Genomic DNA, 25,723 nt, shown 5'->3' with positions numbered 1-25,723 from the left:
TTTTGCAATCTCAGTGTCTTCTGACTTTTACAGAAGAGGGTGAAATGCATAGCATGACATAGAAGATGTTGTGTGCTTGCAAGTGATGTATATCATTCACACAAAATATTATTAGGATGCTCTGTACATCTGTTACTGTTTAAGCTCTCCCCAGAAAATCCAAATGGGCATTATATGGTTATTCGTCTATAGACCTCACATCACATATCATATCCCCTAGTCAAGCAGACCTATTATAGCTGTAATAGAAAAAAATCAGACAATAACCGCTTTGAATGTTGACTTGAAATGAGGGTCAGCCAGCAATAACAATAGACACTCAAATGGGGGGGGGCACGACATACAACGACCAAAGCATAAAGGGGCCTGGGTAAATTGGTATGCTCTGAACTAGTGTGATTCATTCCTCAAACTAGAAATGGTGCTCAGTGAGCACAGACTTCCGTCCATGAATACATTTCGTGGCTCTGTGTGTGTGTGCACGTGCACGTGAGCAGTACATGTTTTTGGTGTTGCATTTGTTAGGTCAAGAGCTTTATGCCGGTCCAAACCCTGTGTCTCTGTGACCTTCCCATGTTGAGATATGGCTGCTTCAATCCCTCTCTTTGACAATGAATGGGGGGGGGGGGGGGGTCGCTCCTGAGCCTAATTCCAAAAAATGAATGGAGGTGATGAATGGGCGGCCATTAGGACGGCTCTGTGGCGCCCCCTCAGGTCGCAGTTGGCGGGGGTTTGTTCAGATCACTCCCGGCTCTCCCCCCGTACCCTCAGTCCAAACCCCGTGTCCTGACCTCTTGCACCCCCACCCAGGGAGCTGGCTTTGTTCTAAGTTTTGCAGATCTGAATCACCTGCCCGTGATTCAAATCTGCTCCAAAATGTAATGGGTTCTAAGGTGACCCATGATACCCGTTTACCGAGTTTCATATAAATCGGTTAGGTAGTGTTTGCGTAATCCTGAATGGAACTGAATGGGCAGTCCGTCTGTGTTTGGGCGGCCTGTGGACCCGACCCGTGATTCGGATCCGCTCCAAAATGTAAGAGTACTGTAAATTGGCCCATACACCCTCCACCTAAAATCGGTCAGGCAGTTTTTGGCGTAATCCTGGTTCAAAAAATGAGTATCCTAGAGGTGAATGTGTTTGGGCTGCCCGTGGACCCGAACCGTGCTTCGGATCTGCTCCAAAATGTAATGGGTTCTCAATTGGACCATTCGACTGAGTTTGTGAAAATCGGTCCAGTAGTTTTTGCGTAATCCTACTAATAAACGCGCGCGCGCACACACGCACGCCACCTGCGCTGTCGCTGGGCGGAGGTAATTAGCAACTAGGCTATATCATATATATATATATATAATATTATGATATTCCTGGTTAGTTTTATTTTATGCAGCCCCATCCAGCACCGGCTTCCCTTAAATGCTCTGTGGGTAAACTCCATGCATTCCATTTTGGTGTCATGCTTTTTGATAGCGATGTTCCATACTGGTATGAAATTTCACAAACAACCAAATGTTGTAGTCATACAGCCGAAGTTATTATCAATCCGTTTTAATCCAATATTGTTTACCGGCTAGTGCTTATAATGTGACGTCATCACGTCACGTCACCACGTGATCAGCTGTCAGTCTTGGGATGGCTTCCTGTATTGCTTGTGTGCACGCGTTCTGAAAACATGGAATATTATTGTCTGTCGCTATCAACAAAACCTATTTTAAGAAGTAGAAGAAGCAATACACCTACTAGAGAAAAACACAAGATAGCGTACATAAAGCGAGAAGAGCAACCTTCTCAAAGAACTAAATGTTGATGTTACAGCTGCCAGAGGATGTCCTCTACCACATTCTGTCGTATTTGGACTACAAGTCTTTGAGTCGCCTTTCTCAAGTTTGCAAAACATTTTACATTTTTTCCACCCGTGACCAAGTATGGAGGAAGATAGCGAAAGAGTTCATTAACACTGGAATTACACGACAAGGAAGAGACTTGTAAGACTTTCGATGGTGTTTTCAGCTCACCCGTCATGTTTACATCATCATGTTTACGAGGTTGAAGAATCTGGCAACAATGTTGCCTGACATGCTCTCATTCCGTAGCTGTAGGAATTGCATGACCTAGGATATAATGTAGGCTAAACACAGACACTTGAGCCATAGAAATACACAATTGTACACATTGACAACAATTTTGAGTAGGCCTATGTAACGTTACTGAACCTATAACCTGCGAGACCTTCAGTGACATGCGTCCTAGCCTGTTATCTCACATTTCATGAGAATGGCATTGTGTGTTCAGTTTTCAATAGTGTATCATAAGCATATTTATTTTAATTCCAGAATGGCATACAGTTTAGATACTGCAAACACGTGTGATCCACAATTCTCACAACCTATGTTTCTGTCAAGACTGGCAGTGACTGGGTGATTCCAGTGGCAACATGGCAGTTTGGACCAGAGCCATTCTGGCACCACAGTTTCCCATTCTAATCAAACCACGCGCTGTCTCTTCTGAGGTGTAGACTGAGGCTACTGTAATTGAACGTGGCCTTCCTGCTGAGAGCTACGGGGCTCCACATCCCTCAGCTAGCTGTGAGATGAGCAGGCTGTTTCCTGCAGGCTGTGGTCACCCCCTCTGGCACAGGGCTCCTCAACACATGTGAATGCATATGCTTCATGTCAGCTGCTGCTGGGTTCAAACCCTGTCAAATCAGACAAGTCTGGCTTGTGTCACTCACAGATTTGTTTTATAGCTGGTTATTCTTTGTATATTGCATAGAAATAGCATTGTTATGGAGGTGTTTTAACTTTAATTTAAACCATATATGATATTCAGTGTGATAATGAGCAAGGCTGGAATTGATATCCCAAATGCTCTTAGAGTTGTATGTAACCCCATTACCATAGCAACTATGTTTTTCTTACAGGTATCCCCACATCCCACTGAAAGAGAGAGTGAAGGTGTCTCAGAACTGGTACCATGGGGTGTGTAGAAAGCAGGCCTTACTCAAATGGAAGATCAAGTGAGTGTGCTTCGGCCTCCTGCCACATCTGAAGCCTAGTCTCACTGAACAATATTTTACAAGGATTGACAAATGACATGCCAATGGCAGTATGGGCGGACAATCAAATCAATTGCTTTATAAAGGGCATTTAAGCCACAAGTCAGAGTTAGGTTTTTGCATTGAGAAATAGTATCTGAAAGAAACTTGTGTAGTTTTAGGTTTGAAAACATTACAGTATATAAGTACTCACTATCCAGACAGTTTGGGTAAGTCTATATCCCAAGATAACTTTAAAAAGTGTTCATTTCAGGGTGTGCTACTGACTACTACTCAGCCAGTTTCATTACTAAAACTGAAAGTGAAATTGAAAGGTTTCATTACTGAAACTGAAACTCCCTCCATTCTTCATTGCTCTGTCGCCTGTAAGCCCAAACCCTTACTGTACAAAACCATACAGTATGTAACGTTCATTTCCATTCTCGTGATTGTGTTGCCCCTACAGCTTGCTGCCATGGATCCAGCTGAACGGAGATGTGCTGTATCTGTCTCAGGCTGCGGACATCGGAGCGTACCGTCTTCAGCAGGACAGGGGGAAGCTCCTGCGCAGCCCATTGGCTGTGTTCTCAGGGCACCAGGATGATGTGTGTCGCTTCGTTGTTACGGACACACACCTTGTGAGCGGAGGAAGGTAGCTCAAGAAGTTCAACTTTATGACAAATGCTGAAAGGAATAAAATCACTATATGTATTTGGTGAAGTCCCTCGTAACATTCTCTCTATTTTATGCCTGTTGTGTTGTGGAGCAATCACCCTGTGGGTTGTTGACTATAAGCTTCCCATGGTAGCATTACTGAAGCCCAGATATGCTGTCAGCTGAAGGCATGACTGTTAAGAACGCCTCTGAAGGCTAAAGGCTTCTCATTTGAGAAACATCTGAAGTAATTCTTGTCATTTTATGTATCTGATCGAACATTATTTGATCATGAACATTTGTTATCTTTCCATTATCAGTGATGGGAAGATCCTTGTCCATCACAGGAGTGGCGTCTCTGTGGAATACTCGGGTCACAACCAGGAAGTGAACTGCCTGGACTGCAGAGGAGGGCTAATCGTCAGTGGCTCCAGAGACAAGACAGCCCGGGTGAGGCATGCTAACATGCAGACCCTTCATGCTAACACAGATCTCAGTTAATGGTTAGCGTAATGCTAATATTTCTTATGTTTATTACCATTTACATTTTAGATATTTATCTTACGCCAAAGCAACTTACAATAAGTACTTACCCTGCAGCTACAGAACATAAGAGATTCCCAATGTCCAAACTACACTGCAAACATTGAGTATTTGGTCTATCAGAGTATTTTTTCTGGCTACATCAGATGCATTGATCTGTGAGGCTTTGGTAAGCTCAACTGATTGCATCTCAGGCCCATGTGTGTGTTCATGTGTGTGTTCATGTGTATCAAAGGCCAGTAGAGTGCTTTCATATCCTCTATGTGTTTCATCCTGTGGCATAGATTATGAGGGTTAAATTACATATTGAAAAGTATTTATATTCAGTATTTTTATTGCCATTTTTCCTCTAGATTTGGACATTGTCATCCAACCGCCCCCATTATACGATCCCCTTGTATGACAGGGTGTGGTCCGTGGCTATTAGTCCTACACTGAGGTAAGAAAATGCCCAAACACCGCACTCTACTATAGTTAACAACATAGATGAACGCTCCAACAATAGATTCCTGCCCTCATGGCATTTTAAAGCAATAACTCCTGATACGTTGTGGTATGTTGCCAATATAACATGGGTTGTGCCGTTGGCCAGCGTAGTCTGTGGTATATTGGCGAGATATATCACAACCCTCGAGTGAGTTATTGTTTTATACAGCAGTTACGTCATCCATCCTCAAAGTTCGGACTCCGGTCCGGATCCAGACCGAACCACAACTTTCTCTGGACTCTGAGCAAATATAGACCTACTTTTCATAGTATTATTTCCGAGACATCGCCGCAATGCAACGAGTCTGAATTCTCCGCTTCCTCCCCTGCAAACAGCCCTCTGCTTTGAGGGGTTTGCGTTGGCAGTGTTGCCAGATTTAGAGGCCACACGTCCATGTGGGCTAGTGCTACCTTTGATGATATTGGGCGGCTGGAAATTGTCAATCCCGGTCCGGCTTGAGAGAGTCAGGTAGCTGGTTTTCTCTTCTGGATTGCAGACTGCGGGCTTGTGCAACGGACCCTCCACAGCAGCAACAGCGGACAGTTGGAAAATAGGTCGGCAACCAAATTAGGTGAAAATGGACTAAATCTTAAATAAATATTTTGAAAAAAGAAAGAAAGCTAGCTATGTGGCGCAGTAATAACTCAAATATAATTGTAAAGAGGCTTTACCTGTAGTATATGATGAATATATACCTTCTCTTAACCAATCAGATTGTGAGGTCGCAACTACCCGTTCTATAAAACAGAATAATTGGATATAAAACAGGATTTGTTGGATGTGTGAATTGGATGTGTGTATATTATACCACAATATGACAATGAAACACAACCACATACTTGTTGTCTTTTGAAACCAAAAAATAAAGGCTAACATATTTGTCTCATATTGGTTTGAAAGTGTAAAGAATCGAAGGAGGCTAGAGAGGTGTCCTGGATAACACAGGATATCATGGCGAGGCAGGGTTGCAATTGGAGCTCCTTTGATTTCTCAGCCATGTTCACACCCACACACTTAATGATACACACACATACACACTGACACACACACACACACACACACACATAATGACACAGGCAGACGCACACGGCTGTAACAGTATCCCAGCTTCACCACCTGCCCCAGGCCCGGTAGAGAGGCAGCTGAGTGGAAACACTTTTAGTCACGGCCACAGGGAGAGCTGCTCATCCAGGCTGTAAGGGAGGCCCGGGTCAGCTCCATAATACTAGAAGGATTGCTCAAATTCATGACTGGCTAACACTTTATTTGGATGGCAGACCCTTATTTTGGACATACAGTATATATCTACTCTAGAGACCCTGAGTAGTGCCAGCATTGATACTGGTTGTTACCAATGTTTCTCTCTGTATACTAGTATGCACTCCATAAACCATGCCACTTAGATTTTACACACAAACACACAACTGTTTTTCTTTGTATACACTCATAAACACATAAACACTCCTACATTATACACTCCCACGCATGCACACACTCCTATCCCCGGTTGCCCAGCCTGTCTACCCAGATCTGAGGGTACAGGCCGATTATCCACATCATTAATTCTCCAATTTGCTGGCTGAAATAGCAGCCGTGCCTCAGCCTGCTGCTCCCTCATAATGGAACCTGCTCCTTTAACACACTGACCAACTGGCTGGTTAATTAAAAGTCCTGTGGAATGGAGGTGTCAACTAACTGATAAACTTATAAACCCATCTAGCCTCCTCAAAACAAATCAACCCTTCAACTTGGGAGATGAAAGCTGCCAACATTGATACAGAAAAGGACGTTTGGCAGGAATGATGTTCCAGGCAGGAGTTAGCTTTTTGTTTTCAGTCGTCGTTTGGAACTGGAGGAGACTGCTTAAAGCTGCCCAGAACACAGCAACCCGACAGTCAAGTGAAAACAGCGGGTGTCTGACCAGCTCAGCTCAGCTTGGTGGGAATCCCTCCCCGGCCCACGGTGGAGCTAAATGAGAGAGGCTGGACTCATCTTCTGGCCATCGGTCACACTTACCCAAGCTTACAAGTAGCCTGAATCATTCATTTTATGCACCCCTCAGTTAAGGTCACTGTTTCCTTGGGCAGGAAGCAGGTCTGGATATAAAGGAATGATAGATATTTGTGTAGGCTATTAAAAGGCAATAAAAATGTGATTCACATTGTGAGGTACTAGTTAATGATATATGATTAATGCACTATAATTTTGAGTTGGAATTATGTTAATTACAATTATTAATTACAGTTAATTGTTTCAAAGCCTCTGCTTTCATGCAGGTTCCGAAAGAGCTGTCCAGGTGAAGTGTGAACAACCGTGTGGATACCCCCTCATTATGATAGTTATATGATAGTGATGTTAATTTCTGGCCGACTCAGGCCAAGGAATGGTCAAGAGCAGTCAAATGCAGTCGGCCAACTGCCAGGTTGCTGTGTTTGAGGCTTTTCAAACCAACATTTTTTGCTGTATCGTACTATATCTTTCACTGCATGACTGTCTGCCAAAACATGCAGAATATCATGGTGAGGTTGTTTGGAAGTAAGTGCAGGTGTTTCAGGTGAGCTGGGTATCAAAAGCTTTGCCAGCGCAAAACATCTAATCCTCTTCACAGTTGTTATTACATCAGGCAAGTTAACAAGCATCGCATAGCATTGTGGGTCAGTTTGACATTTGTTGACCCAGTGAGCCACTCCGGAAAAGTTTGTTAAACGCTATTTTAAGGACAGTTGAGCTACAGTAGCCGATGCCTTCCACTAAGTGTGGGGAAGGGAGAGAGATGGTTTGTTTCACACAGAGTGAAATAACGTGAGCTCACAAGATCAGGATGGTCTCACAAGGCTAGCGCAGAAGAAAAAAAAAACTAATACTAATATTGAAACTAATAACAACTAAATTAAAACTTTAGCATTTTCAAAAAATAAACTAAACTAGCAAACCTGCTTTAAAACGAATCAAAACTAAACTGAAATTGAAAACAAAAAGTTAAAACGATATAAAAATAAAAACTAATGAAAAAAGCAAAACTATTGTAACCTTGGTGCCCACCCACATCCATTGTATGACCAAAACAGTGGTAGAGCAATTATCAGACTTTCTCAAAAGTGCTAGTTTTGTCAACGTTTTGATCTGAACCATTGTATATGATCATAAGTAACCTTAAAACAGGGCTAAACATGCATTTTCCCTTTACTACTCCTTTAACACATTAATGTTAATAACACATAATAATATTAATAAGCATTGTATGAGGACTTTATTACCTATTAATTAATGCTTAATAAGAGGACCTTAATATAATGTTACCTAAAACTCTTTATATAAGGATTTTCTGAAATGTCAGTGAAGTGATTGTACCTGTAGGCGACATTAATTTGCTGAACTAAAGCCCCCCAAAAAGTAGGCACTCTGTTGCGCTCTGTGGTACTGTGGGCTCATCCTTGTTTTTTGCGATCCAAATACTAAGCAGTTTCACTTCCTTGTTGCGCAACGTCCTGTGCGTAATTCCGAACAGATTTCTGTCATTCAAATTTCTCTGTAATCCGCAAAGTCTGATTGTTAATTCCTTATGTCAATTCTGTTTTTATCACCAGTCAATTAAAGGTTATGATTTTAAATGTAGCCTATCAGCGTTGGGTTTTCTACGGCGAGAGGCTAGACCATTCAATAGCCTATCCTGCATGTACTTCTGAACAGACTGTTCTCATTCAAACAAATAGTAAACAGACAGTTTACTGAGACAATTCAGGGTTTAAACCGGGCTCGGGCACATAAATGCAGCTAGCGAGTGGGCATTCCTCTCAATTCTGGAATGCCGACATGTTATCTAAAATCACATATTATGCTGGCTTTCTTTGGTTCAGTGTAAACAAAAAAATAAAATTGAGGGGTTTTCAATACGGCAATATAATCTCTATGTAAATAAGGCTTTATGAAACATGGCAGCATACTTTGACCTACTCTCTGTCGTGATTTTCCTAAGAATGGGGATTTATTTTCTTGCTACAATAGCTGGAGCAACGGGCTGTGTTAAATCAACATATTCATTTTTCATATTAAGATTAACTAAAAGATAAGGCTAGATTTTGAAAAGCTAGCTAGAAACAGGAGAGATTGAATCTGAATCAGAATTTGTTTTATTGCCATGCAGTTTTTCAACATACAGTACTGTACTAGGAACTTGCTTTTGGTCATGGTGCATAACATGGAGACAACATTGGACGGTGCAGGGACGAGACAATACATGTAGATATACTGTAACGTGTTTTGCTTAAAACACAGTTGGTGGATATGTTTCTCCTCCTCCTCCATGCCCTACCTCCCTCAAATCATCTCCCTCCCCCAGTTGTCTGCCTCTTTCTTTCCATCTCCCTCTCCCGTTTTCCAGTGAATATCATCTCAAGGTCTATTAGTGAGCTGTATTGTTGCTGCTGTGAAATGCCAAGGCCGAGGCGAGGGTCCGTCTTGGTCCATGCTTGCGTGGAAGGAGATTGATCCCAGCAGCAGGCTCTGGCCATGGCCTTTTCCTCAAGATTGCTTTTCTCGATCAAATAGATTTTTCCACCACGCCATACTGGGTGATACTGAATCATGTCCCAAGGCAGGCATCACATTGGAGGAGGGTTATTGAAATGTGATTGGGCTCGGTAGGAGGTTTGGTCAGAGATATGGTCTCAAATGGTGTGGGTGGCTTTTGAAGGCCAGACTTATCTGCTGTTTTGGAGGGTATTTTTAGGACTGGTTTCCGACAGGCAGATGTTATGTACAGCATGAGAGGAGCATGGTGGCTGTCATTTTGTGGCTGTCTTCACCCTCACACTTCACTGAGAGTGCAATTTAAATTTGAAATCTTGAAAATTTTACTTTGAGAGGAGTGTTGACCATCTCCATCTCTCTTCTCTCTCTCTCTTGCTCTCTCTATGGTACCTTTGACACTGGCAAAACGTGACCTGCACTGCATTGGTCTTCTCCAGTGTGAAGCATGAGTGTGAAACCTAGCAGACCGTCCTGGATGTGTCCAGCAGACCTGCTGGGGAGGTGGTCTGTAGCGGAATGGTGCAGATGACTTCACCACAGTAAGCGTCTATTGCTAAGCAGCACACGTTAACTTAAAACAACATTAATATAGCTTCATCACCATAACTGAAGAGGAGTGTTTGGAATTGTTGCTAAACCGTTCCCATGCTGTCCTAATCTACTGGTGCGAGGGCAATCTAGAACGCAAGTGGCCGACAAAAAGCAACTAGCAGCGTGAAAGCAAGAACGACGGGAGTCCCTGGACAGGGACCGATGTGGATCTAGTCCATCCGGATCATAGTGGTCTAGTGTCATAGGTCCTTATGTTTCTTTTTCTCTCCCTCTCCTCCTATCTACACCTCTTTCTCTCTCTCTCCCCCTCTCCCACCTCCAGCGCACTCTCCCTCTCTCATGGGTACATTGTCTGGGGAGCAGAGCAGAATTAGAAGGAAGCGGGCAGGTGGTTAATAGTTGACTGAGGCGTTGCCTGCAGACAGGGCTCAGCCAACAAGACTGGACAGGTTGAGTCTGGGCCGCTGGAGCTGCAGTGGCAGGTCACCACTCAGGGAGAGGGAGCACAGAGTCACGGCTGATAGGGTTTCCTGGGCTGGCATTAGTCGTCGCATCAACTTCCAATTCAGTTTGTTACTTCTGTGGCCGAGGCCATTGCTCATTAGATGAGATTTGAATAGCGAGATTCAAACCAAAGGATCATTATGATGGGATGTCACATTCCCAGTTTTTCTCCTCACTATTGTTTTGGATGTGCTTCTTAGTTTTCTGGTTTTGATGGGTTGTGTATTTGTAGGTTCTTGTATTTCTTTGGGAGTCAGTGGGTAAGGGAGAGGTCTAGAGTGACACACCATCGTGTGGGGCATACCAAGCCAAGGCCCACACCATAAGAAAGAAACTTTGAAACTCGGTCGCAAGGAGCTAATGAGATTGATCCATTACTCCGCGCCAAAGTTTCCAGGAGTACAAAGTACGCCGAGTACTGTGGTACTGTTTTGTTTGGGGGGGGTGGGGGGGGTATACTGACCACTGATAAAGAAGAGGGGGGTAGGACTGTGGGGGGGTCTGGTGGAAGCCAGTGGAGGGAGAAGCTACCCTGAGGTGAAATGAGAAAGGGGGGCGCGTTTTTCGGGCCAGAGTTGTTTTGTCTAGAATTCCTCAAGCACAACTACAAAGATGTAGCAGGGTCCGAGAGGCCTTTGAAAGTTTCCAAAGGAAAATGATTGTTGGATAAACCTGCCCCGATTTGCCACTTTCTCACCGCGGAGGGGAGGGGGTGACCTATGACCCCCGGTATCAAAGTACAGGGTGACGCCCCAACCCCCCCGTCCCCCGTCCCCGTCCACCGAACAGCACCCCCACACTCCAATTTCACCCCCACTGCTCTGCCCCACTCAACCGCAAGAAAAACCCTGAAATTCATGTCTTTCTCTTTCGTCTCTCTCAGGCCGGCCCTGTGGCTCAGGAGTCAAGAATTCAATTAGTTAAAAAAAAAAGGGAAGAAAAGAGAGAGGCTGCAACAATGCAGCGATAAGGGGGCAGAATGTGCGTTCCCACACGCTAAATACAGGGCGCTTTCTCTGGGGCCCACAGAGCCGGAGGACCCGCACGGCAGGAGGCGAGAATAATCACAGCTCCTCTGAAGCCACTCATTACACACACACACAGACACACACACACACAGACACACACACACACACACCTCAGACATTCCTCACACACACCTTTCAGACATACCTCACTGGTGAATGCACAACCACAAACAGATATACACACACACATGAAATATATATATATGGAAAACACAAACTTAAGATATCTCACACTCATTGTGCTTTCATCTTATACACATACAGATGAGCACCTTATACATGGCACTCAACGACACACACATTAACACACACACCTCACAAAGCCTCTCATTACACACCAGCCTCGTGCAGGTGTTCCTACGTCTCAGGTGTACCTGAGATTATTGTGTATACATTATATTGCTGCAGTTTATTGCAAGTTACAAGACAGGATTAGAAACCGTGAACACCATTCATGCATATCAAGATGCCATGCAGTTCAACATCAGTACATTCTCTGGTAGCTGTGTGTTGCTGCTCAGTTCTTATGAGGTCATTATGATGGTCTTCATGTCTGCTATGATGGATTTTATTGCTGTATTTTCAATATTGTCAATCAATATTGGATTATCTGTCATTTCTTTGATTGATTGTCCTCAGTGGAATTCATAGTGTGGGAAAATTAAAGTTTACCATGACATTCTCTCAAAGATATCTAGTATTCTATGAATTTGTAATGAGGTCGCACTCAAATTGGGTAGCATTCAAATTAACTTGGACTGTCAACATAGGCCTTAGGAGATTTGGAATTACAATTTTGATTGGTTTAAATTGTTTTGGCCAAACGGTGATCCTATTTGGCGTGAGACCAGCATACATCCTAGTGAACCACCACCAAACCCCTTATTGTCGTGAATTTACTTTCCATGTTGCTGCCTTCTGGTATTCCCCATGTCACATTATCCTAATGAGCGTCACTCCCACTACATTTGCAGAGCGAGGGACACAACGGAGTCTCTGATCACTCAAGTGAACCACTCGCACACCAGCGGCCAATCCCAATTTATGACCTGTCTGTCGTGCTCCACTCTAACTCTCGGCCCAAAACCACTGTGCTCATCATCTATTGTTATGATCTATAGCTAGTCATTTTCTGTTGTTAGCCAGTTAGCCTTAGCAGTAAGTAATTATGGTTATTATTCTCTATTAGTGAATTTCAGTGTTACGTGTTGGCAGGCCTGTTCTGTGCTGCCCTGTTCCGTTCCAGCCGGCTGAGCAGAGGGTCTTGTGTGTGTGGAATGTCCCTGGTGCTGTCCCGGTGACCTCAGACAGAGGGGACACAAACAGAAGCCAAAAGGGCCAGGCGGGGGTGCTGGGGGGAGGGGGGAGGGGGCACGTAGTGGGGGACTGGGCTTGGGGGCCAGGGGTGTGTCAGAGAGAGAGAGAGAGAGAGAGTGTGTGTGTGTGTGTGTGTGTGTGTGTGTGTGTGTGTGTGTGTGTGTGTGTGTGTGCGTGTGTGTGCGCGCATGTGTGTGTGTGTGCTCGCGTCAGTGGGGGTCAGCGCAAGCCCCCTTCGCCATTGTCCCCCCTCCTGGCCGATATAAAAGCATCATAACCCTTTGAGCTCAGACATATTTAGGGAGCAGATAAAAGCACTTTTTACAAACTAGATACACGCAGGGCACAAAGACTGGGGTCAAGCGCAACAAATTAACAAGCTCTTTTTGGGAGGGTGGTGGTGGGGCGGAGGGGGGGTAAGGAGGGATAGATGGAGGGAGAAGGGGGAGCTAGGGGGCCATAGCCGAATCGCCCCTGGAGTCCATAGCCATGTCTCCACATTCCCATGGCCTCTCCCGTACGTTTGTTTCTGCTGGTTGGACTATTCTTCTGTAATTGGCCCCAGGGGCTAAATTTAGATAAATGCTTGGTGACTTGCTTTTTTGTTTTTTTGTTTGTATTATTCCCTCATGGGTGAAACATTGGGCAGATCTCTTTGGAATGCTCATGAGTTGCACAAACGTTGGGACTGCTATTGACATCCTATGCCGTAGAAAAAGTCGAAGTCTGAAGTCAGTTATTAACGTTATAATACAAGTTTTTTTCTTTTCTCCTAAATTGCCCTTTCTTTACAGTTCCATTTAATGAAAAATACATTTTCCAAATAACATTTGAATAGGATCTTAGTAGAGGCTTATTTGGCCGTGAACTTCGTAACTACAGTACCATAGATGATACAAACTTCAAACTCCTTACATTCTTTTGTAAATTGCTCCTTTACGTTGTTCAGTTTTCGCTAGTGAGCTTGAGCTCCGACACACATGGAAATTGTATACTTGTGCAGTGGACTAGCAATGCAAGCCAAATGCTAAAGCCACACACAAACACACACACAGGTTCAGAAAGTGCCGTCCCACTCGGCGTTCGACCCCAAAGAATAGCAGTAAAACTCAGTTGTGGTAGGATGGACATATCATTAGAACACAAATAGCAGAGCCAGAGACCAGAGGGTGAAAAGTTTAGATGAAGAGCACTTTTGTTTGCTCTGTGACACACATCAAGGTTTATGACCCAAGATGGGTTCTTCAGAGATCTCCATTAGGAGAGGTGTAGAAAAAAAGACAAACCCTCATTCTGTCAAAAAGTATATTATAATCTAAAGCAGGCTTGCCATGTAAAATGGTTTTTACTTACATAGAAATGTATTTTCGTGTTTTGTATGGAGAGGTGTGAAATGTTATCTTTGCTCTAAATTTTAAAATATTACAGACAGTACCTCCATTGGTGCTATACTGTATACAGTATGTGTATATGGAAAATTGCATGGTTAAGTTCTTTCCTTAAATTTTCAATTTCATTTTGGTGTTCTCTTGGCAGCATAAACATTGTTTCTGAGAATGTGTTTGTCAATTTAAAACAAGAAGTAGCCAAAAACCTAGCCTTCTTCTAAAAGCTGAATTCAGGTAGGCTATATCCTAATCAAATTGTCTTAAATTCAAATTGTTTAATCAAATGTATTATGTGGACCTAGGAATTAAAGTGTGTACTTCTCTTCTGAAGAAACGTGTTTGTGGTGGTCTTGGGAAAGCGTGGTGCACCCTGTGCGGTCATGTTGTTGATTTGGAGCTAACAATGTTGGTACTGTTGGGCTCATCTCCCAGCAGGGGCTCTGTGTGTGTGTGTGTGTGTGTGTGTGTGTGTGTGTGTGTGTGTGTGTGTGTGTGTGTGTGTGTGTGTGTGTGTGTGTGTGTGTGTGTGTGTGTGTGTGTGTGTATGTGTATGTCTTCAGTCTATGTGTGTGAATGTGTCACGTGTGTGTTTCTGTTTGCACTTGCTTATGTGTGTGTGTGTGTGTGTGTGTGTGTGTGTGTGTGTGTGTGTGTGTGTGTGTGTGTGTGTGTGTGTGTGTGTGTGTGTGTGTGTGTGTGTGTGTGTGTGTGTGTGTGTGTGTGTGTGTGTGTGTGTGTGTGTCAGTTTGGCTGGGTTCCCAGCGGGAGCTGAGTTAGTTTGTGTGACCCTGCCACACAGGCCCTTAGATAATGCAGCCAGCTGATGAGGTTACCCAAACGGCAGCAGAGACCCAGCATGCTCCTAATGATGAGAGGAGAGGAGAGGACTAGGGAGGAGAGGACTGGAGAGGAGAGGATTGGACTAGGGAGGAGAGGAGTGAACTGGGGAGGAGAGGAGGAGAGCGATGGGGGTCGTGGCAGTGGGGGCACTGAAATAGTGTTGGGGGGCAGTCGAGACAGGGGTACCAAGGTTCTCAAGAGAGGTGATTGGGACGAGCGAGGCCTGTCCCACATTAGGCGAGAGGGGGCTCTGACCTTAGCGGCTATGATATCAGTACATGCCTTGCAGATCAGGCCTTTTAAAGGGGGGGGGGCATACAATGAATAAACTGCCCATGAACCCCCCCCCCCCCCCCCCCCCCAAGCAGGGCCCAGTGAAGGATGAGTAATGTGAGTAATGGAGAGTAATAAGGGGCCAGGGAGCGAGTGTGTGACCTTAACCCTATTGTATCCTGTGTCAGTGAGGGTCAGAGGTCAGGGCCAACGCACATACTCGCCCTGCGGCACCCCCCCTCCATCTCGCCAATCAGGCACAAATGAGTTTACCCAACACTAATTAACAAGGGGCCAGAGCCGGCACTAACGGGCACCGCCACTTCGCTTGGGCCCTGACAGCTGCCACCTGTGCATCGGTTGGACGTCCCCCCCCCCACCAACACGCACACACTGGTTCACACTGCGCCCTCCACCTCCACTGAACCCACCATATCGCCATACCTCTAGTGAGTTACCGAAAAGTTTACATTCATTCAGTGTGCTTACTGGCTTCTTGTCTTTCTCCACAAACTCTCTTTCCACATTCGTTATCATTTCCCAAAGAGTTGCCGGGCTAGTTTTACTTGGTGTAGCCTAGTGCTACCGTCGCTTTCGCATTTCTCCCAACAGCCGCCACAGTGCATCCACCTCCACTCTCAGATACTCGGGATAGATCGCTGAATGTCTTTTATTTGTGGGTATGCTGGTAAGTTTGTGGCCCTGCTAATACTGTACTTAAAATACCATAATGGCCAAGCATTTCAAACCCAAATAGGTTGTAGGTTTCAAAACATATTAGGTTGGAGGATCAAGAAAACAAAAGAAGGGGTAGTGGGGTTGACGTGCCTGAGGGTCCACAGCTCCTGGCCTGCTCTCCGAGGGCACTCCACCCCAGCAGGGGTTAATTGTTTCCTTCCCTCCTGTCAGTTTAAATGAGGCTGGCACGGGGGAGACTGTAAATCGTGTCCACTGTGCTAACTATTTAGCGCTAAGTGCTATTAGGAGATGTGCTATTAGCTCATCTTGCCCTGGTGTTTGTTTCTGTGTATTTGTATTGTGTGCGCGCATGTGTGTGTGTGTGTGTGAGAGAGAGAGATAGTGTGTGTGTTTTTTTTTCTCGGTATGTCTCTGTATGTGAATACCGGACCTCCCCCCTGTCAGTCAAACCAGCAGGGGGCCCTAAGCCCTGAGATATGGGCAGGGCTCGACAGAAGCCCCCCTACCGGCCCGCACCCCTGGTCGCCACCCCACCCTCTACACAGGGCCTACTGCACCCCTCACCCCCCTCCCAGCCCCCACCCCCCCCCTCCTTTCACCCCCCTCCCCGCCCCCGCCCACCTTCCCTCCCTATACATCGCCATGCACACCCGGACCACTAATTCCGACCTGTCACTCCAATCAAAGGATCACAAGTGTTGTACTTTCTCTCCCCCCTTTTTCTTCTGTCCGCTGTGAAACAATGCGTATGTGTTTGGGACCGAGGGGTTGTCGAGGGTGTGTCACTCTGGCGGGGCGTTCATGGTTTTCCCTCAACGTTCCCTCTCCTCTTTTTTCCCCTCCTTGTGTTTTTTGAACGTAGCTCCTTTGTGACGGGCACGGCTTGCTGTGAGAACTCGGCACCGCTGAGGATCTGGGATGTGGAGCGGTAAGTGAAACACAGGCATGTGGACTCACTCGCACGCATGCACACCTACACACACATACTGGTTACGCTCATAGGCAGACACTTATAACTATTCTACAAACACGTACACACATATCCATAATCACACTCAAACACGTCCAAACTAAAGTTCCTAAGGTGAATTCATCAAAATTAGTTCACACACACCAACACACCCACCACACTCCAGCGTATGCCAAACAAGCTAACTTCATTCCGAATGACAATACACACAGACAGACAGACACACACATCACAACACACATTCCAAACATCACGATTCCACACAAACCATTCACACACAGACACACACGCACGCGCACACACACACACACGCACAGCAAGGAAAGTGTGGAAACAAGCTGTAATGACAGTCGTAGTTTCATCATCCATCTCTTTCTCTGAAGAAGCCTTTCTGAACGGTGGGGGAGTTCAAAGGGGGCCTAGGTGGGTGAATTCCTATCCCCAGTGAAAGGCCAGGGCTTAAATCTGATACATCCATGACAGGCCGCTGTAATTCCCAGCTTTACCTGCCGTGAATTAAAACACCCCTGACACGTTTGCGCGAGGCCAGACACAGAATGGGGCTTCCTGCCACCAAATGACATAGAAATTTGAGCTGGGGAAAGAGAGGGAAAGCTGAAGAGATGGGGGGGGGGGGGGGTTATTGGTGAGTTGCAGGTGTTCGGAAAATTGTGGTCGCAAGGTGTTGCAGGGCTTTTTTGGTGCTTTTTTTTTTGTTTGGTGTCAGATAACATTTTCGCAAAAGACTTTTCTAGGTCATGTTGTGGAGTTAGAAAACAACTCTGGGCTCTACTCAGGTAATTTCCTCATGCACAGTAGGTTTATGACTTACATGTCGAACTACAGCCTATTCATGTAACTGTATGGTTGACTCACACCCTCCCCCACTGTGACTTCCTGTCTGATAATCAGCTGAGAGCTGGGATTGGGCGCACACAGATGGGTGCAGGTTGGGGGTTATGGGGGCACACCACACTGGCAATCAGGGGCATATTTCTCCCCTCAGACTAACCCTTATTGCCTACACACGCTCACTCTCTCTCTCTCACACACACACACACACACACACATACTCCTCAGACTGCTATAATAACCTTCCACCTCGCAACCCCACAAACATCCTCACACATGACATACCACCATTAACTCTATACACACACACACACACACACACACATTCTAGCCCAAAGACTACCAGCATCGACCCCCACACCCTGTGCATTAGGGCGACCACATGTCCTTTTGATAGCAAGCACATCAGAGGCTAAACATCTTAAACAAGATACTGCTACACCTGCAGCAGCAAACACAACATTGACAACAGCTGCTGCGTCAGACACACTTAGGATCGGACTAGGACTTGGAAAACAACAACAATCATTTCCAGTAAAGATATGGGATTTGTCATCCCATTATGGAAAATAGTGGAGAGCAACCGGACATGACTGAGACTAAATACGTTTACCGGGTAGCGGATTCCACTTGTGTTTTTCAGGGAAAGGGGTGAGATGAAGGAATAGAGAAGGTGGAGAAGGAGGGAGTGAGAAAGAGACAGAAATGGATAGAAAGACAGGATATTCAAAGGAAACCAGTAGATGGACTTGCAGGGGAAAATGTACAGTAGGTGTTCAATCAGAAGGTTGTGACTTTGTAGATGTCTTTCAATGGAACCAATGGAACTTTCTGTCACTAGGGCAACGATGTCTTGGTCCAAGTAAACTGCACTGTAAACTTTGTATTATTGTTTCGATTATGAACATTCCACGGAATGGTCAATAGAGACCATTGTTGCTTTATGACAAACGTGCCACCATTCTATCACCTTCCCATTAGAAATCACTTGCTCTTTGTTGACCCTTTCAAGTGTTGCCATGCAAGTCGAAAACCTCCCCACTTACCCCGAGGAAGGGAGGGTAGGGGGCAATAGAACCTTCCACCCATTCAGCCATTGTGGCTTTGATTTTAATTTAATTTAACACATTTCTATTCTCCCCTCTGTCACAATTAATTCTGTGTCTTTGGCACAAAAACCCTATGATCAGCCATACAGAGGGAGATCCCACACAAGTGGTGCCTTTCGGAGTGGCTCCCCAACATTTTCACGCCCGCCTTCGCTCATGGCTAAACAGAGGAGGAAAAAAAAAAAAAAAGCATCAAAGAAAACCTCCCGAGATTCCTGTCAAAAGGAAGTCCCCCTTTCCACAATCGGCAGGATTCCTGACATTCCGCCGCTGAAAAGGACGGGGTTAAATGTCTGCATTGGGGAGGTCGCTCTGTTATACAAATTGCCGCCGTATTGTTTTGTCTTATCGAGAGAACGCGTGTGACATTTAAAGGTGGGCATTGTTGGGGACACCCCTCACATTCCATGGCCGCAGTCCTGCGCCCCTGCGGATAGATCTTGGGGCTTCGGGGGCTAAATTGGGTGGACGTGCAGCGGGGTTGCAGCGTGGCTCCCTTCTGTTTGTTTTAGCGGCTGAAAACCCCAGCAGGGTTCTTTCTCTACCTGTCTGACTGCCTTTCACAGGAGAGCTGGTTTCCCAGTGCCTGGTTTAGACTTCAGACTTAACCTTACAAGAGCTACACCCCCCCCCCACCCCCCCCCCGCCTGCTTTTCTATAGCCCCCCCCCCCCCCCCCCCCCCTCCGACACCAAGGAAGAAAATGCCCTCGGCTTCTTTTTTTGAGGAGCCCGTCAATTCATTAATGGTCCCTTTTCACAGAGTGTGTGTGTGTGTGTGTGTGTGTGTGTGCGTGTGTGTGTGTGTGTGTGTGTGTGTGTGTGTGTGTGTGCACGTGCACGTGTGCGTGCGCGTCTGTGTGTGAGCGTGCATGTGTGTGTGTGTGTGTGTGTGTGTGTGTGTGTGGCCTTAAAGCCAACCTCACTCCTGCAGTGAGACCAGACAGGCTTAAATCAGGACTTACACCCTGTGTGTCACACAGTCAGCAGCGTCTCATAACAATCAGTAAGTCTCTCCCCCCTAGGGCAGACTGTCTGCCCTCCCTCCCAAACAGCAGAGCTTGGGTCCCTGTCAACTCAGCACTGACAATTCCTAAGCTGGGAAGTTCTGATTATTTTTAATTTTTTTTATCCATTAGTCTTGCATTTAATTGATTTCCAATTCCTTGCCATGATAGAAGAATAAGTACAGTAAGTCACACATTTTGACTGAACTGGACTCATTTGTGTGAGAACAGTGTCTCTGAAGGGGCCAGGAAAAGGCCCTCTCTTGTCCCTGACTCCTCTGTTTCTTCTCCTGGCTATACTGCCCGTGTGATGTCTTTTGCAGATTGACCACGTCCCAAGTGTCCCTTTCTTGTCTTTCACTGACCTTCGAACTCCGATGTGTGTAAATGTTAGACAAACAGAGAGATCACCCTCAACGGCATGCCGTGACAGTAAAGCCGCCCCAGAAATGCATTAGCTAACCTGTAATAGGCCGTATCTGTTTTATGACTCTTGGAATCTATGAACCGATTTCAATGACTTACTTCCCTCAGATTTCAATATCTGCTTCTCCGCAACTGTGTTTTTTCTGGTCATATCAGTAGTCCTAGAATCATAGAGGTTTGAAAACAAGATATTCTTAAAATTGCATTCTTCCTGTAAATAACTGATATTCGCCAGTTCTCTTCAATTTGTAAGAAGTGTATCATATATTCCAGGCATCTTTGACGAGTACACTCTGGATTGTAACAGGAATGACTCGTCCCTGCAATCTCACACACCCAACTCCATGAAGGTTGACACTCAGGCATTATGAGGACATGTTTGGTACTCAGGTATGTGACAACGGTGTGGACCCAGACACGCGTTGGTTAGATCACACTGCAGCAGTGCGCTCACAAGCACATACAGTCATTCTGACAGATTACACGCTCTATGCTTCCATCCTGTAATCTTGTGCGGCCTCATAAAAGGTGGTGACCTAACAATTTAAGAATCCCTGCTGTCTTTTGCCACTCGCCGTCCCATGGCTACAGTGCTATTACTGGCTTTAAGATCCCCGCACAGATGTCGAGAGCGCTTTTATGGATTTGGCTTTTGCTCGTCTCTCACTGGTGCTTTTGGACGTTTTCTGAGGGCCAGTGAAAGACTTCACAGTCATCTTTTTTTACTGCTTTGTTTGTGAGACGAGAGAGTTTGCGGCAGAGTTATGAATTGATTGTGTCCTTTAGGTGTTGCGCCAAGGAGCTGTGATCTCGACAAGACATCCCTATTGAGTACTGAATGAGTCGGCCATGTCCTTTCGGGTCGACCGAGGCTCTCTTTGTCTGGCGTGCATTAAGCTTTTGGTTTTAGCCGTGAGCAAAAAATGAGAGGCTGCTACCCCACACAGACACGCAGACCTGGACAGAGAGCTTCATCATGGACTCCCCATTGGCCAAGGCTTAGTCATGAGACCCTGGCGCTGAGAAAGCTCTCATCCAATAAGACGCCCCGTGGGGAAAGCCCTCGTCCAATAAGATTGCCCCCTGGGGTTAGGCTGTGGGGATTACTAGTCCAGCCCTGTTTTTTTTTCGATTGGGGGGGGGGGGGGCACGAGTCGAAAGGGGTGGGGTGTTTGGTTGCCAAGGCCGGTGGCCTCCTTTAAATGGTTGCTAAGGGGCAGGTATCAAAGGTCTGCAAGTTGCACACAGTCATGGTCATGGAGGGTATTAAACCGCAACAAAGAGACAGTTATTCTGCAATAATCCGCCCTGCTGAGTGCAGGTTATTCTCCAATAATCAGAGCCCAGGGAACGGAGCTCTGTGATCACAAGAGCATGGTGCTGCTCACTCACACACACTCAAGAACACACACACACACACACACCTTCCCACATCCATAAGCACACACATTTTCACATGCCATCTTGCAGTAGCACACACGTTTTCACCGAGACGCGCACACGCTTCCATACCTAATGGTGTTGTACCACGGGGGTCTCTGTAATCTGTCTCGGAGCCTACTCTCAGATACAGAGCCGTTTACTTTGATCTGCTCTAGGTGGTCCGAGGAAGCCAGTACCACATGGGAAAAGAGAGATTGATAGAGACCCTATGGGTATCAATAGACTCACAATGACACAGACACTCTCTCATACACTCACGCACCTTAGATGTGAAAAGGAGGGGATCGACTCTCACAAAGATCTTTGAAACAGGTGAAGATATTGCTTTAGATGTGAAAGACACACCGTACATCAATGAGTGTATAGGCTCATTGATTATGGATGGTTGCTGAAGGGTGTAAATGAACACTTCACATCCTCGTCTGCAGCACTAAGGACTTCCTGTATTGGATAGGTTAGTAGCCGGGGGGGGGTGAGTGGTAGTTAAAAAACAGAATGTACATGCTCCTTTTCCAAGGTTATGGGCTTCCCCTCCCTTTAACTATCTATCTCTCTCTCTCTCCATCTCTCAGGTGTGAGTGTGTGTGCTGTTTGGGCTCTGATTTCCGGCGGGGTGCAGGTGTGTTGGACATGGTGTACGAATCACCTTTCCAGCTTCTCACCTGTGGCTATGACACATACATCCGCTCCTGGGACCTCCGCCTCAGCCCCAGGTATGCCAGCCAGACGTCTGTCTGTCTGTCTGTCTGTCTGTCTGTCTGTCTGTCTGTCTGTCTGTCTGTCTGAATATATATGGTCATCTGTCGGTCCATCTGTATGGTTGTCAGTCTGTCACTGCAAGTCTGTCTGTCTGTATGATTGTCTGTACGGCTGTCTGTCAGTCTGCTTCAGGTATCCACTGTAGTCATCCTAGCATTCCTTAAAAAGCAGACAGGATCATGGTCTCTCTCACACACACACACACACACACACACACACACACATATGACATACACTTTCTCATCTTCCTGAGAGAGTACTGGTGGGACATTGACACAGACCCACCCAAATCTCTGCAACAGCTAGACATGGTCCAGAGAGGAGAGAGGGGTAAGGGGGCTTCCATTTAGTTTGTGCTGGGGTGGGGTAGGGGATTATATTTGGTGTGGTCGGAGCAGGGGGGGGTCACTCAAGTAACACAAATAAGATCTGATTGGCAGATAGCTCTGGGGAGTTAGCAGAGGATGGGGGTGGGATGGGGGTCCCTCTTTAGACATCAATAATTTACACAGTTGGTGCACCCAGAAGGCTCCCCGGGACCGTGAGGAAGGACCGGTCATCTGGAAGTTGGGCTTCCGCTGACAGACAAACAAAAAAATCAGTTGAGGCCACTTGGGTGTTACTGGCCGGTGTAAATAAATGAGAAAAAGGGTGAACATAATATTTATATCTAAATGTCTTTCAACTATTTTTAACGTGTTTCACGTGGTTTCATAAAACAAGTGGGGTTTAGCCATTTTCAACACCAACGGTGGCATCCATTTGAGTGTGGTATTATCTGAGCTATATGTAGTTACATCTGGTGTTTTCCTATACTTGAGGACAAAGTGACAGTGAGTGACCTTGCCCGTATTAGATTTCTAAAATTAGGAGAACAGTGTGTGTGTGTGTGTGTGTGTGTGTGTGTGTGTGTGTGTGTGTGTGTGTGTGTGTGTGTGTGTGTGCGTGTGCGTGTGTGTGTTACTCCACTCCAGACATCTCTGCTGCCCTGCTGTCTGCTCCCATTCCCCCTCCATCACTTATTGATGAGTCCTCTAATGGAGGATCGATCTCTATTGGCAGAATCCCGAAAATACTTCCCCTCAACCACCACCTCCTACTCACCACAACTCTACCCTACCCCTTCATATGAACAACAGATGAAGTTTCAACATGCTTATGAAACAAATACACACACACTTCCTCCAAGCACACACATAATTAAAATTCACCTCAAACACACACACACATATGCATGCCAGACCTTGGTCAAAAAAAAATATTTGAAATACACGCACACACACACATCCTGTCTTAAGCAAAAGGCCATTTAGTCAGTGCTGTCACTACAGAATCATTCAGCAGTGGAGGTATGATGAGTAAAATAAAACTACAGAATATACTTGATCCGATGTAATTTCCTTATCACCAACAGGAAGTGTGTCATGGAGTGGGAGGAGCCTCACGACAGTGCACTCTACTGCATCCAGACTGACGGGAATCACATGATCGCCAGTGGCTCCTCCTACTACGGTGTCATCCGGCTCTGGGACAAACGGCAGACCCACTGCTTACAGGTGTGTGAGTGCGCGCGCATGTGTGTGTTCAGTGTATGTGTGTATTCAGTGTATGTGTGTATTCGCTCATAGTGTACAACGTGTGTTTTCTCCTACATTCTGCGCGTGTGCATTGTACCTCTGTGTGTGCAGCCGCGTGCCTGCGTGCGTGTGTATTAATGCAAACAAATGAACTATGACCTCTTTCCCCTGATCCAGACATTCCAGCTGACTTCAGCTGTGAGCAGCCCAGTGTACTGCCTGCGGTTCAGCACCTCTCACCTGTACGCGGCCCTCGCCACGGCCCTCCACGCTCTGGACTTCAGACAGGGGCCCCAGCCCTGCAGATGACACAGCTCCCATTAACCACAATAAAGCAATTTGTGTATTGATAAGCAATTTCTTCCTTTATTGAAATCTGAGTTCAGTTCAAAACATAATATAGGCTAGTTTTAGAATTAGTGTCATTGTAACTTTAACCTTTTGTTTTTTGTTGCATATTATCTTACGTTGTGTATATTTTTTGTCCTTTGTTAGGGCACTCTCGAAAACAAGATGGTACATCTCAAGGGTTTTATTCTGACAAAAAAATACATTTTTCACACAAAAAATTCACTTGTTCAGCACACACTTAAATATATCATTTGTAGTTTGAATGATATATCAAATACGGGGTTCTCAAGTATAGATAAAATAGTACTAGATTAAAACTGGGTTTATCTGGAGTGCTACGATGGTACTTCTACTGATTAGAGATTGAATTCTCAAACACGGTCAGAAGGGGTGGGAGATGTTCGTATACAAACACTATCCCTCCCAGTTTCCAGTTTGACCTACCCCCTGCAAAACACTGTGAAGTTACCCATAACCCCATACTTACCCTTATATGTGTCTTTGCTGGGGCAACACAGCTCATGGACTTGGGAGCATGCTTCAACCTGCTGTTAAAGGACTTATCCATTGGCCTTGAGGCTAACACACACACTCTTAAACACACACTCATATACTATCTCTCTCACACACACACACACACACACACATACATAGGGCCTAAAGCCATGGATGACTACTGAGGAACACACAGGACGCAGGTTCCACCTCACACTCTGAGTGGCTGAGGATCTGCTCTGATGCTTTGAAGGGATCAAGCCACATTAGCCCGTTTGACAATAACCTCAACATCTCTGTGGAAACGTCATGTTTGGGTTTACATCCATCTGACCCCTCCACCTGAGATCAGACAGATCCAGGGATTGAAGTGTGTGACCTGCAAATCCATCTTTTACAATGTAAGGATCCGTTTGACGGACATAGATAAAATATATACACGCACATCTGGCATATCAAAGTTATTGAACTATATACAAACCCCTGATACCGTACACCTGGTACTCTCTCTGTTGTAGCCGAGAGGAGAGATGTCATGTTATTAGTGCAGGCAGGTGTTTGTGTGCGTGTGTGTGTGTTTGCTTGTGCGTGTGTGTGTGTGTGTGTTTGTGTGTGTGTGTTTTGCGCTTGCAGGGGGATTCTCCACTCTGAACTCTGCGAGAGACCCTCCTTGTTGGCCATTAATGGTATATATTAGATCATAATGCAACATGGGGCCGTCCATTAGCTAATATAAGTCAAGGGGAGATAATAGGAATAGCCAGGCTGCATACAGACATTGCACAATCATGCAGGAGATGTGGCCCCTAGGGACCCTAGATGGCTGAATTAATCATAGGGGTTCAGGGAGGGGAACCAGTCAAGCTCAGATGCATGCCAGTCCAGTG

The 25,723-nt window shown here is 45.7% G+C and overlaps 1 protein-coding gene across 1 annotated transcript; it reads left to right on the top strand.

Moving 5' to 3' along the window:
• Positions 1-1,654: 1,654 nt before the first annotated feature.
• Positions 1,655-24,305, top strand: fbxw4 (F-box and WD repeat domain containing 4). Its single transcript, XM_084458667.1, has 9 exons — positions 1,655-1,985; positions 2,921-3,016; positions 3,501-3,686; positions 4,009-4,138; positions 4,585-4,670; positions 16,712-16,777; positions 22,227-22,367; positions 23,828-23,969; positions 24,168-24,305. Exons 1-9 carry the CDS (start codon positions 1,801-1,803, stop codon positions 24,297-24,299), a joined length of 1,164 nt encoding a protein of 387 aa, XP_084314793.1. The 5' UTR covers positions 1,655-1,800; the 3' UTR covers positions 24,300-24,305.
• The last annotated feature ends 1,418 nt before the right edge of the window (positions 24,306-25,723 follow it).

The sequence above is a fragment of the Borostomias antarcticus genome (genome assembly GCF_949987555.1).
Source record: "Borostomias antarcticus genome assembly, chromosome: 25".
In the NCBI taxonomy this organism is placed as follows: domain Eukaryota; kingdom Metazoa; phylum Chordata; class Actinopteri; order Stomiiformes; family Stomiidae; genus Borostomias; species Borostomias antarcticus.
Note: the sequence above shows the minus strand (reverse complement) of the source record. Positions and strands in the feature narration are given on the sequence as shown.

Excerpts from the sequence above, each read along its gene's own strand:
- fbxw4 (XM_084458667.1), top strand. The coding sequence starts at position 1,801 with ATGTTGATGTTACAGCTGCCAGAGGATGTCCTCTACCACATTCTGTCG. Across the intron at positions 3,017-3,500 it reads TTACTCAAATGGAAGATCAA|CTTGCTGCCATGGATCCAGC; the intron begins GTGAGTGTGCTT and ends TTGCCCCTACAG. Across the intron at positions 23,970-24,167 it reads GGCAGACCCACTGCTTACAG|ACATTCCAGCTGACTTCAGC; the intron begins GTGTGTGAGTGC and ends CCCCTGATCCAG.